General features: G+C 36.9%; 1 protein-coding gene across 7 annotated transcripts in view; it reads left to right on the top strand.

Annotated features, from left to right (window-relative positions):
- The window catches only part of CSRNP3 (cysteine and serine rich nuclear protein 3), a 112,981-nt gene extending 104,481 nt beyond the window's left edge, over nt 1-8,500 (top strand). For all 7 annotated transcript variants that reach the window (XR_008235955.1, XM_052792213.1, XM_052792214.1 and 4 more), the window contains one exon: nt 7,638-8,500. Coding sequence is in view for 6 of the 7 variants with exons in the window: in XM_052792213.1 (XP_052648173.1) it covers nt 7,638-7,691 (54 nt within the window). In the remaining variant the exon portion in view is untranslated. The remainder of the gene's footprint in view (nt 1-7,637) is intronic.
- Nucleotides 8,501-14,103: the final 5,603 nt, after the last annotated feature.

Below are 14,103 nucleotides of genomic sequence, written 5' to 3'. Positions count from 1 at the left end.
CCAGATTCCGAGGTGTATGTAAGATCTTAAAATTCGTTGTAACAAAACCTGTATGTTTTTCCCAAGCCAGTTTATGAATATGTCAGTAGGTAATTTATAAAAGCAGAGTCCTGCTGATCAAAGTTTAAATGAAGCATGAAAAAAAATGTGGAAGGGTCTAGATTTCCTAAATATCTAGTAGTTTTTATGAAATATGAGCCTGGCTTTTATGGACTTCTGATGGTATCTATCTCAAATTTACAGAGTATTTGGTCTAATTAGGAACCAGTAGATTCAGTGAGGAAACACAGCTTCAGAAATTTTATATCTGTTAAAGTTTGCAAGCAAAATAGCACATGCATCATATGGATATCTGTTACCTTGCACTGCATTTGTTTTTAAATTAAATGGGATTTAAAATACCTGCTGTATCTCAACCTTTAGTTTATTAACCAACCTTCCTTTCTTCTAGAAAAGGAGGTGTAGGAACTTGCTTTTCTCTACACTGATAATTCTGCACTGCCTTATTTTGATTTCAAAATCTATTTTAATATTTTTGTTCTTCTGATACTGAAATTTTATTTATTATACATCAAGTGGGTTGAAATGTAGACCAGTCTTGTTTGTCACAATAAGGATCACATCTTAGTTTTTATCTGTCAAATCTAGATGGTTAACAGTATGCATGTAAACACAGTGTAAATTTTAGCTCTGTAACAGTGACTCTTCTGGTTAGAAGCTCTTTCAAACATCATGTACAGTACTCCAGTAGAAAAACTGCCAGATTTAAAATATGCTTTTTAAAAAAAATAAGCTGGCTTAATTGTTTTTATATGAAATCTGGGCAAAGTGATTTCTCATTTTTATGCTAAATTAGCAAAATACTTTTACTCCATGTAGTAGCTGGAAAGGTTTTTTATTTACTTGTTTCCACAAGAAGTCCTACATGTTTTATATGAACTGCATTGAAAAGCCCTAGTTCTCTAGGGACCGGATTCCACACTTGCAACATATTCCATCTCCTGGGAAAATGCAGTCGTGTTGGTTATCTGGCTCAGCAGTTCCTTAGCCTCTGTTCCTCTTAGCCACAGAACACTCTAGTCTCTTTCTCTAAAGGCTGAGTAGCCAGGTAAGTGCGTGTATTCTCTCCAATTCCATACAGCAAATACCAGTCTTTAGTTTTCAAGAGAAACATGTTAGTTCATGAAGTTCTGCATCTAAGAATAATATTATTCTGTTCAAGATATTCTATGGGCAAATGTAACAAGTCTCTGTGTATATAGGCATCTTGCATTAACAGCAGGCTTAAATCTGGCACTCTCACTCAACACCAGCACCAAAAGCACAAATCCCTTCTACTTGAGCTGGGACAGCAGCTGTGAATCAGTAGCAGCTTTTTAACCTCAGAGTGTGTTGGAGGATCATGCACACTTTACCAGGGTGTTTCTCTCAGGGGAAAGTTAAATGAAATATTTTGTTTCATTATTCACCCCTTACTGAGCAATAAGAAATTATTTTCTTGGCCCCTGTGCTTTCACATGAAAAATATCTTTAATAATATTAGCAAGCACAGTAAGTGATTAACTTCATAAAATACATCTCAGCTAGCTTTAAAATACTGAGATGATGGTTATTTAATATTTTCATTGGCACAGGCTTCAGACCCCAGGCCTCCTTAATACTAGCATCTGTATAAACTTCTGAGTACTTAGGTGTATATGTTATGTTCCGTGCTGTTGGGGCATCAGGGGTGAATACAGCTAAATTCTCTAAAGCTTGCAGCATACGGTAACAAGCAGTAGCTCGTAATAGGTAGGGTAGAGAAGGCAGTGACTAAAGAACTTGCGCTACACTATTTTCCCTTGTTTAAAGTAGCTAATTCCTGGGAGTCACAAAGTAGAACATGCAGAAGAAAGATTTAAGTTGAAAAAATATTCTTAACTACCTGGTGATAATTTAGATAGTAATAACCTTTCTTTTAATCTGATCTGATGTTTTGTGATCAAGATTTGATCTTGGAATACAAAGTAAACAAATCTTCTTTAGTTCTTGCAACAAGTTACAAAGTCAAGTCTGTTTATAATTCATGGAGATTTATTTCCTGGTAGCTATACTAATAGTATTAACAAGCCTTCTAAAACAGAGATAAACTCATACTGAGGGGTAACCAGAAACCTCTTTTTTCGACATAGGCTAAACCTGTTCCCAAACAATTCCATACCAGCAAATAACAAAGCCTAAGGCCTTTTCTAGTATGTAGAAGTAAGTTGACTAGAGTGAAAAGAAAAAAAAGAAAAAAAAGAAAAAAAGTCACAGCCCTGACCCAAACAGATAGGGTAATTTAACTATGAAATCTGGAGTAGGCTGTAGAAATCAGGTGAGAGTCAAGATTCCCACCCCCTGATGAGACCTTTATGTTTTGTTCAGAAGAAAAAAAGTACTCTTAATATAAGGAAAAATAAACTTAAATCATGGGCTGGAAAATGTTTTAATGTTATTTTCTGGGCTAGTTTATAATAATATATGATATGTCCCATTTTCCAGTTGGTTAGTATTCAAGTTGATAACCAGTCCTTTCATTTTGGGTAAGCTTACTTCTGTGTGATAAAAAGTGTTACGTTACTTAATGATAAACAGCAGTATTTGCTTCTGTATCGACACAATATATCATTTGTGGAAATGTTTACTTTACTGATAGTTGTATCAGCTTTATTTCCCAAGAAGTTACCTGGCTACTGATAATCACTCCTAAGAAGCCAGGTAATAAATTGGTAGATAGTTTATGATTACATCATGTAGTTCAGAAAAATGAGTCATAATGAAAGCATTTCCCTCTTAAAATAAAACAGAATGTTCACACAGATCATCACTGGAACAGCACCTAAAACTGGATGCCTTTTTGCCTATAATGTGAACTTTGCCACTCTTGGAAAAAATGCATTGTTAAAGTTTATATATAAAGCTTTAACTGACATTAGACATAAAATTAGAACTTTTCTGGCAAAGTTGCAGCAATTGCAATTGTCTCCTAAGAGCTATTGCTCATGTCCACTGGAACGTCCTTTAAAGAATTAAAAACTGGTCAGTAGAAGTTTTTAATATTTCTTTCCTTTTTTTTAAAAAAAAAAAATTCTTTTATGAGCTGTATGCCAGTTAGATCAGGAGGTTCTAGATTTGTAAAAGTTTTACTGTTTTTCATTTACATAAGTTCCTGCTAGTGAATCATAATTTGAGTTGACATTTATTTATTTTAAGGCCATTGATTACACTATCATAGTAACCATCACTTGCTATAAATATTGTTCAGCCTGCTCACTGATCTGTTAACTGAGTCAGTTAATAATGGGATCCTGCATTTTGTCTAAGAAGTTCTGCAGAAATTGCCTGTAGTATTCATGGTGTTATTCACTGGATTGCTAACTGATCCAGATCCAGTTTCTAATCTTACCTGGGTGTTGTATTTCAGTAAACGTGCTAACAAACTGATGATGTAGCATTCTGTGCCTCACAATCGGGCGGATATCTTCATGAAACACAGCTAGTTTGTTAAAGACCATATACATACATTTGTATGCAAAACAGAACATGTATTATGTTTTTTTAATATTTCAGATGTTCCAGATTCTTTGATATAAATGTGATATACTGGATAGAGAGTATTGGGCTCAGACAGAGGAGACCTGGGTTCTGTTGGCTTTGCCTTTGTCCTGCTGTGTCACTTCCATTCTCTATGCTCTGGTTTGTAAGGTACTCGGAGATACTGTGATAAAAAAAATAATTCTATAGAACAGGCAAAATACCCTTTTTTTGGCATCATAACTAAATTTTTGTACAGCAAACTAAGTCACTTTCCCAATAAAGCCCAATCCAGCTCAGAAGTGAATAGGAATTTTATCACTAACACGAAACACAGCAAAAGCAAGCTCTCCTTTCCGTGGACCAGATTAATGAGCAAAAGTTTAACAATAAATTTCACAGTGAAAATTAGAATAAAAGCTGTGTTGAACATACAACATTTACCTTTTGAGTGCTTAACATTTGAGCAGCAAGGTTGTAGTTTGCCTGCAACACCATACTTGGCAGCAACAGACAGTCTTATTCCCCTGCATGTTGTCATCTTCTGCCAGCTGAATTCCCTCAGTTGAAACTCCTTGTCTAGGCTGTTCCTGTAGTGAAGCAGGTGCCCTTACTCAGAGCTAAAGCAAGAGAGACCCATGATACTGTTTTAAAAGGCATTTGCTAAATAAACTCCTGTGTTACAGCTCATGAGTTGTATAAGTTCATGTTCATTGTGCCAGTTTAATTTCCTGAAGCCGTCAGGGACAGGGACAGAAGAGGATGATATGGGAAATCCTTACGATGCTTTCCCACTGGGGCTAAAGAGTAATTCTGTCATCTGCTTTGTTATGGTTGCAGAACATTTGTTGTAAAATACTTAGAAAGACTAGAATTAACTCAGAGAATATATTCTATAGAATTTATTTCTAAAATATTAAATCCAATTACTATTTTTTTAAAATGGTAGAAAGCTACTGTTATTTTCAAAACAGAGTCTAGTTCATTAACACGTTCCTTGGTATGAGAAATCTCAACATTTGCCTTTTCAATGTTTCCACATTTTTTTAAAATATTCCTTAATTTTGCTGTTCTCTGTAATCACTGTCCATGTGCAAATTATTAATTGTCCATTTTCTCCAAAAAGTGTGAAATCCAAAGCATGAACATTGTGAAGTGATGAACAAGTACCATTTAGTTGTAAAGATGTCTGAGTGAACACACGCTTGAGTTCTTCGTAAGTGCTTCCTGTTCACTGTTTCTTCCCACTCCTAAATCAGAGGCAGCTTTTAATTTTGTTGCTAATAAATGTGCCAGAGTATTGTTTTCACTTAAGGAGGAAAGTTACAACAGCCTTGAGAACTTTCTGCTACCCTAATGGCTGATCCAAGAATTTTACTTTTTATAAGAACATCCAATTCATGAAACATCTGTTTTGCAGCCTTAGTCTTTTCTTTTTAATTCCTTCCTCCCTTCGTCTTAGGGTCTGGGAAAGGTCTGTTGTACAGTAAGGCTTTTCATTAAAATTGAGCACGAAGGCAACTCTAGTGTCCTCTGTGCTAGCTATCCTTTATTTTGCCAAGAGTTCATTTCATTTTTCACTTAACATTAGCATGTAGATAGATCAGAACTGTGGTGAAAAACAGTCCCCCATTGGCTCTGAATATGAGTCATGAGGGAGCAATCCCAGTGGGGGTCTGTAGACACTCCCTTTCCATACACACAAATGAACAGGAAGGAAACCTACCCCACAGGCTGCAGAGAGCTGCAGAGGTGTGGTAGGGGATCGTCGTCTCCTGAGGCATGTCGATCCAGGGGAAGAGTGTCATTCTTGATACAGCACAGCCCAGTACAGGATGAAAATCCAAGATCAGGGAAAGCAGAAAACCATCACTTAGGGGAGGAAAAAGTTTCCTTCAAACTACTGTTACGATTTTTTTCTTTTTTCTAATATAAGTAATGAATAATAAATCAAAACTAACCTTTTATAAAATATAAGTGAATTAGATCTTAAAAAGGAAAAGTTAAAATTTGTATTGCTTTTCTGCTCTATAGTCTTTATGGTTAGGAGGATACCTGCTACACAGAAGGTCCCACTGACTGGAGAACAGTATTCATGATGCCCTGTGTTGCTATGTCTCAATTAAGAAGATGCTAGTCCTTCATCTAAGGCAGAGTGGGGGTGTGGGGGAGATGGGACAAAAAAAAAAGTCAGAAGGGAAACTTCATTTATTTACTCAATTACCTTAATTTGGATCTTAGCAATGACATGTTTATTTTACTTAGGTATTTTATGAATGAATGTCAAATAGAACTAAGTCAAAAGAAGTTTGCCTCACGTGTATGTTCTTCTCTAACTGTGCACTTTTCCAACAAGCCATGAAGACCGGATTAGCTTTTCTCAAGGGACAGGAAAACTGGTGGAAGATACAAATGAACACCACTGTCCTAACAGAAGGATCAAGATAATCCTTTGTCTTGAACCACAGGTGGATACACCCTGGAGTGAGTGAGGCAGTTTAGAGGAAAAGGATGAAGGCAAGAGGTAGATTGATGAGGACAATTTTTTCTTCTAAAGGGCAAAAGAAAACATTATATATGAAAAAAAAAAAAGGAAGGAAGGAAAAAAGGAAATTAAGATATCCCTAGAGCAAGGATGGAAAAGCATATGCATGTTCACTACAAGCTTGGCCATGTTAGATCATAATAATATTAACTCTGTTTAATATATTTTAAAACTAACATGAACTCAGTACAAACAGGAAATGTCATTTTTCCATACCAGTTGTATACAGGCAGACATTAAATAAAAGACTTATCCAAAAGCATGGGGTAAATACTACAAAGCAAAGCAACACCCTAGAAGCATTGCTACCATGTCTTTTCTTTGCCTATATCAACTGCAAAGTCATGTTCAGTATCATTTTAGTTAACTCTGCTCCCAGGCACTTGTTCTAATATAACCTGTTTCTCAGATAATGAGACACTAAAAGCAAATAAGAAATAGGTGTCCTTTTTATTAGTGTTTTAGCTTGGGATTTTCAAATGAGACTTAGTACATTATGGCAGCTAATTCTTCTAGGTTTCTCCATCTTTTTAAAGATATTCTTAATGAAATTTTGGGTTGGATTATGGGTGAAGGTCAGCCTTGCTGGGGTACTGGGGGATCACTGTAAAGAACCAGCCTTCCTTTGTGAGCCTCTGATACACAGAGTTTTCAGCTTCTTGAGAAGATTGCATCATTGTGTGCACTGGTGCATTGTGTGCAGCTGGTTCTCTTAAAGAAGCAAGCATGCTGTTTTTTCAAAACATTTCACACAAATCCCACCACTTCAGTTCTCACATAACAATGCCCATGTAAACAATGCTTAACAACTGGGCCCTTCTTTTAATTGACTGATTGTAGGCACTTCTATGGAAATACGTCTGAAGTGTAGTTTGTGAAACATGTTAAAAAAGTGTTTGATGTAAAATAAGCGCTAGACATATAACAGTGCAAAAATAGTCAAAATCTGTAGGTGAAAAATCCATTCCTAAGAGCCTCAGCCTGTAATATTGTCTTAGTAAAGTCGATCTTTTAAGTTAAATTGCGTTCTGGTGTAATAACCTTTTACAAATAAAGTTACTAATACAAACGTACTGGTTAATACCTGTTAACATAAAACATGGCAATTGGTTATTTTGATTTGTCTCCATCTACAGCTAATAGATAGCAATTTTGTAAAAAACACAAACAAAACCAACACTACATTTTTTATGTTTAATGTGTTTTCATTGTTTTAACAAATACAAACTACATAACATTTACGCTGTCTAATCCAGCCCTGTCTTTTAGGAGGTTCATCTCTCTCTGTATATATATATATATATTTCCCCAGAAGAATATACAATTGCTTTTGAAATTTTTGTTGGCAAGTGGTAAATAATACACCACGGCATGGATTCAAAAGCACTTAAGTTGATGGTCTTTCAGATGTGTAATCAATTCAAATGGGACTAGTAAAATCGTGGTGTAATTGCAGCCATTTGTTTATAATTTGTACATTAATTATTTTTCTCAAAAATTAGTATGTGAAGTACTTACTTAACATTTTCCATTACAGATGATCTTGCATACTAAAATTATGGAGATCTCAACAGTAAAGCAACATATTTAATTGGACTGCTGCTTTTAAACTGTTTGAAGAAGTGAGGGGAAATAAAGTTCATCTTAAAATCTGTACATGGAAATAATTTTAAGATTCATGAACTACACATTTCTTTAATTTCCTTTCTTTTTTTGAACAAGTTGTAACATCAAAGATGCCAAAGGGTAATATAAGCTACAATAATATTCAACAGAACTTAACCTAGACCTTATGTTGTAATAATTTATTCAAATTAACTGTATTCTTCTGTATTTATATTTTCGGTATTTATTATGAATGATATGGAATTTGATGTATTTATTGTGGCTTATTACTGCAGTGTATATATTACAAAAATGAGCATTTTTAAGTCTTAACATTAGTTTTTTTGTTAATTAGTGGCACTTGTATCGGCTGTATTTTTATTATATATTGTACAATATATATTGTCCATTTGTTTGCAATGAAGTAAAACAGGTTTCTACGTTACGTCATGGCTGCCAGTGCATTGTGCATCTTATTTCTACTATGCATTCACTAGACACTCCTCTCCCATCTAACAAGAGCCAGAATTAGTAGTGCACCTCCTCCTGCAGAGCCTCTAAAGATGCTCTGGGAAATTTCAAGCGTTTCTCCCATTCCTCATAGTCTGATAGCTTGAGGAGAAACAGGTTTGGTTTGCTTTTTGCTGTTGGTGTTGTTTTTCTAATTTAATCAGCATATACATATTTAAGAAGTGAACAGAAATGCCTTGTTAGGTATATCCATTTGCCCTTTAACGATACTACTGCCTACACTTTTCTTTGGCCAATGTAATAAACTACATTGATTCATCTGTACCTATCATGGTGAATTTAATAATTTTGGTTGTAAGTTAACGAAAAAATCGTTTTCAACAGCTGTTGGAAAAAAAAATTTGCAACAGCTCTCTCTGGTGGACAATTTGCAGTAATTTTATACAACAAATAATTTCAATGGCTACAATGGCACATAAAGCATACTGTTAAATTTCAGAACAACTGCTTAATTATTTTGAAAACTGATCAACATTGCTTCATTATGAAAATAGTCAACAATCACAGGTGTCTGCCATCTTTTTATGCTGATATTTCTTAAAATTGAGCCGTACATTTGTAAAAGGTAAGTTGTCCTTAAGTGTGCATTAATGACAAATTGCATATGGCTAAATTATTTGTATTTACAAAAACTGATAAAGGTCAGATGTTGTTGTTCTCTAGACTGTAAAAAAAAGTTCTCATAGGATTTACGGTAGCATTTGTTTTTAATTTGTTAGGAGTTACACAGAATGGAATAGGTTAACATCTGCTATCAGACAGCTTTTTGCATTGCCATGAACTATAGTTAACAGTGCTGCTTCAGGGCTTGCTAAGCCATGCTGTTACAAAAAATTTTGTAAAACAACTTCCAGCACTAGTGTTCTAATTCAAGACATCAGGATCCCAATTCAGAAGTAAGACTTAACAATAAGGTTCAGTTGTAAGTTGATCTATTAATAGTACTTATGTAATTCTATACTCACGCTAGTATAAAGCAGCAATTACTCCTGAGGGTGATGAAACAAAATCCTCAGGTATGGTGATCTGGCGAAGTCCCACTGCAGTTAATGGTATCATAACCAGGTAGAGCCACGAGCAACCAGCAGGGCCTCTTGTTCGTGGGCAGGAGCTGCCCAGAGCCACAGGCCCTGAAGTCCCAGAACATTTAGGACCTGCTTTGTCCTGCTGGGAGTAAGGCTGAGCTGTCCTTGCCTGAAATCAAGCCTTCTTCAGCACTTGTGATTACTTTCCTGAATGTATAAGAGAACATGGTGGAATGGAGGTTAACACTGATGCTAGCTTTTCTGGTAACCTTTAGTTTACATAGCCATCTGATTGATGTATGGATTTTTACATGCTGTATATGTAACATTTCTTTTTTTCCCCTCCATGGGGGAAGAGCGTAATACTATTGCTGAAAGTGCTTTAAATTAAAAAAAAAAAAAAAAAGGCAGTAAAAGAGCCAGAGAACTCCCTGCAACAAACTCTTGATTTTCAGCTTGCCACTTATGTGAACATGAACAACATCCAGAAGAGCTGTAGATAATATGAGGCAGTTGAAGATGTTTTAGTTGGTTTTTAGACATGTCATCCAGCATTTAAAAAAAATTAAAATTCTTCAATTCAGTTAGCTTGAAGGAGAGTAAAGGCTTATGATTTACATGTCTGAGTTTGTACTGTGACCACAATGTCTGCTGGACAAATGAAGATATTTGCTAAATATTTCTAATAGACATTTCAGCAGAAATTTCCTGCTAACAAGAGAGAAAGGAGTTCTGGAAGGAGGGTGACATGGTGCAAACTGGAGTGTAGCCCAAGGGAAAATTCAACTGATTTTTAAGCTCGCTAAGGTACAGTGATATAGCACCCTAGAGTATTTGTCTAGGGTGTTTTGGATTATGTAACAAACATTTCTTGGTTTCTGATACTAAAACGGGATTTAGTTTGCACAAGCTTTTGTTTGTATGGCTTAGTTTATATGCACACAACGAAATGCACTATGTGGGCAGACTGCAGAAACCATTTTTATTTCCACATTAACTGGTTTGAGTGCTAGAAGCTGTGGATAATGGGAAACCAGCCTTTGCAGAAGACACCTTCCAGTTATTACCATGCAAAAAGCATTTTTAGTTCTGTTTCTTCTAGCATTTCCCTTGGGCTTTTGGCTCCAGTCCCAAGCAAGTATTGGAAATGCACACTGGGGCCGCACGTTACCTTTTTGGCCATACATCTGCCTCTTCCTTCCCTTTCACATCAAAGGCACAGGCTGCCCCTCATCTCACTTGGCCTTTGCATGTCTCTTTTTTCCCCAAACTCCATCTTTCTTTCTCAAAGTTGCCACCAAAAATTAGGCTCTGCTCATGGCAGAGCTAAAGCAGAAGCCCAGCTTTTAGGCAGGCCCAGCCAACCCACAGAAACCAATTTTTGTTCCACAGCCAGCAAAAACATTGCAAGTCTACACTTCAACCACAGGTCTTGAATGAGTCAATAGGTGGCCTTCAGCTCTTAATTTCCAGTTAACTAGACAGGGAGGTAGTACCTGTGATTTGCCCTGAGCTCACTAGCTTTATTTCCCTTATTCCTTTTTCCTCTCTTGTTACACATTCCAGTCCCTTTTGAAAATACACACAGGAGCTCTTGGATTAAGTAAGTCAGGCAAGTATATTCAGTGAATATTTCCTGGTCCTATAGTAGCAGAGTTCAAGATTTTAGGTAAGTGTGCTGTGTCATTGTGAACTGGTGTCCCCTGTTAAATTACAGATCTTACTATCTCATAGAAATCATTTAATATCAAAGCAAGGATTAATAATAAAGATTTTTAATTAGATGCAAGGTAATCTATGTAGACCAATGTTATTTTACTGAGCGGCCTTTAGAAGTACAATTAACCAATAGGAAGTGATAAAAACATACATAATGGTCTTCCTTGGCAACAGACCCAGTAGCTAGCAGCCTGTCAACTGACCAGTTATCAGTCACAAGGCATGTGATGATTTCTCTGATAGCATACCCATTGTCAACCACTTACCTTTTCCTGACAGCATGGCATGTCTGAAGTACAGAAGGTTTAGCCAAGTAGAGAAGAAAGCATCTAGACTCCTCAGACCTATATAATGTAGGAGGCACTGAGGCACTCTAAAAGAATCACTAATTCGGTAAACTTTGGTGCAAGTCATCATTAAGAAACCTCAGCAGCACTTTGTGATTCTAACCTTGGAGCTCTTCCTTAAAGTGCCTACATATTTTTGCTGTGTGAATGCAATTTCTGACAATATTCTTCCCACCACAGATTCCAGATTCCTTGCTACTTCACTTTTCCAGCTTCTCCTCAAACTCTTACTGCCCTTCACTTGCACTGCTGTCCCACACTCATTCCTAGAGGAACCTGTCCCCTGCTTTTCTTGCTTTTCCTCCCACATCTCTGCTTTCCCCTAGCATTTCTCATAGTCACTTTTCCAAGTCCACTCTGTCCTTGACTTAGCCACCCAGCTTTCTGCCTTTGTCACTGCTTTTCAATGTTACGCTTCTGTCCTTCAGGCTCCGTCAGTTTTTCCTTCCATCAGATGGGCAGGAGGTTCCTTTTTCTCTTCCTTATGTGTAAGTTAACATCTGCTAGGTGTAACCTACATTTCTTCTGCAGCTGTCCTCACCAGCCATTTGCACACAGCATAGACTGTTTATATTCCATGATGAAAGATTATATTATTTTCACTTCAGTCATTTACTAGTTTGAAAAGTTTCTCCATCTCCTACACATTCCCCAGGACTTACTGCTAGTTGCAGTGGTTTCAGGCCTCAGTCATACTGACTGAACCTGTATGGAAATTTGACTACATATAGCTGTAGCACTACTAAGTTTCACAAACCACATATTCACCTAAGTAGATCATCGTTTTTGCAACTGCATTGCCAAGACATTGCCAACCATGCTATTGGTTGATACTGGTCTATTGCACATTGGGCTGTCTCATACTCCATTTCCGACTGCTAGAGACTTCCACCTTTCTGCTTCTTTTGAGGCAAAAAAGAGCTAAGAAAAGAAGGGAAACAAAATTAGTGATAACAGAAGACTGGGGAGGACAGCCCCCCAAGCTCCCACTTTAGAACCCTAGTTTTCTTCCACTTCACTTCTGCCCTCCCCCTAAGCCTCTTTCCTGGACAAATTCTGTTCTCTTTGCTGTTACCCTTTCAGTCATCCAATCCTTCATACTACTGCAGGCATTCCCTTCTTATACCAGACACTACCATATGTATTTCTCCTTCATGAACCCAAGCATCAAATATTTCATCCTGGAAGTTCAACACCTTCTAACTTTATCCACAATATTTAAGACATTACTGGCAAGACAGGATTTACCTTCGGCTGTCTTTAGACTCTAGTAATACTAGGTACAAAATTATAACTTAGTACATAAAGTATTCTATTCTGTAGCCTTGAAAAAAAATACAAGCACCATGATTGATTAAGAAGCTGTGAAAATATTTAGCCTTATCTCAACACGATAGCTATGGTTGGTCAAGAACAATGAGAGAGGAAGAATAATGATTTGTTAAAACCAAAGCATTTTTACAGAAATTGTACTGGCTTCGGAGAACTTTCAGTGAAACATCAGTAGAAAGGAACAGTGTTTCTTGCTAATTCACCATATATGTTTATTAGACAGCCAAGATTTTTAAGGTCTGCAGAGCAATCCCATTAACTACGCTAACTAGGGATACAGGCCTTGGTACCTGTCACTACTTCAGTGGGTGGTCTTAAAGGATCCAGACCCCCTACAAATGCAAAAATCAGGTCAAGGAATCCTGGGGAACCAGAAACAGAGCATATACCTGATTGACTCCAGTTAAGCAAAAAAATTGTTTCAAAAATAAAAATGGGCATTTCCAGCAGAAATTTTATGAAAGACATTCAGAAAAGCAATGTCATGAGAAAGTAAATTCTAACAAGCCAAAAAAACCTCAGTATGTATTAACCTATGGCTGTTGAGTCCCCCAAACCCTGTCTGGCTGTCTTACCTTCCAGAGGCTCCTATTTTTGCCAAAAAAATGCACTTAAGCCTTTGAAATTATGCTACTGCATATGTCCAGTGGCGCCAACATTCTGGCTGACTTCCTAAACAGAGTTAAGGAGAAAACAGATACTGAGAATCTAGAAATCAGGTTATTTTTGCATTTAAACTGACATAGGCAAGCATGAAAACCATCCTGGTTATAGCAGTGGCTTCCTTTTGCCCTGGAATAGGTGGATGATTGAGATTGCTCATGGTAAAGAGAAGGCAGACACAGTGATGTCCACTTAAAAGTTGGGAGGTTAAAGGGACTGTCAGGAGGAAGGAAGAAAAAGCTAGTGGGATAGTCACATTCAAAAGAAGAACTACTTGATTCTCATCCCTCTCTACGTACTTTGGAGCAGTCTAACAGTAACGACATACTACTAGCAGCAGTTTCTATTGCTGCTTTTGAGTTGTGCTGAGTCAACTTATTACAGTCCAAAATTTAGCTGTTTAATGAAGGGAGACAGCTTTCCAGTCACCCTCTTACTTTGGTCTGGCAACTAGCTTTACCTGAAACGCTGAAAGGATCTTTTTAAAACCCACCAAATCACAATGGATTTCATATTCCCAAGATGATGCCTAACCTGCCTCAATCAGGTAGGCCATAACATAGTGCCTCAGCCATCAGTTGATATCTTCCACAATTAGTCAGTCTTATCTTAGGACAAGCCAGTCCAATTCAACTGAGAATAAAATTTCACATACAGTATCTGGGAACATAATATTTTAGGGTAGCATATTTGTTTTGAGGTCATTATCCCTAGGAAATTCTCCACTCTTAACAAAAAGCTTTCCTTGTGCTTTGTGCACTCTAACACAATGCAGCATGAG

Source organism: Harpia harpyja, chromosome 7 (genome assembly GCF_026419915.1).
Source record: "Harpia harpyja isolate bHarHar1 chromosome 7, bHarHar1 primary haplotype, whole genome shotgun sequence".
Taxonomy (NCBI): Eukaryota; Metazoa; Chordata; class Aves; order Accipitriformes; family Accipitridae; genus Harpia; species Harpia harpyja.
Note: the sequence above shows the minus strand (reverse complement) of the source record. Positions and strands in the feature narration are given on the sequence as shown.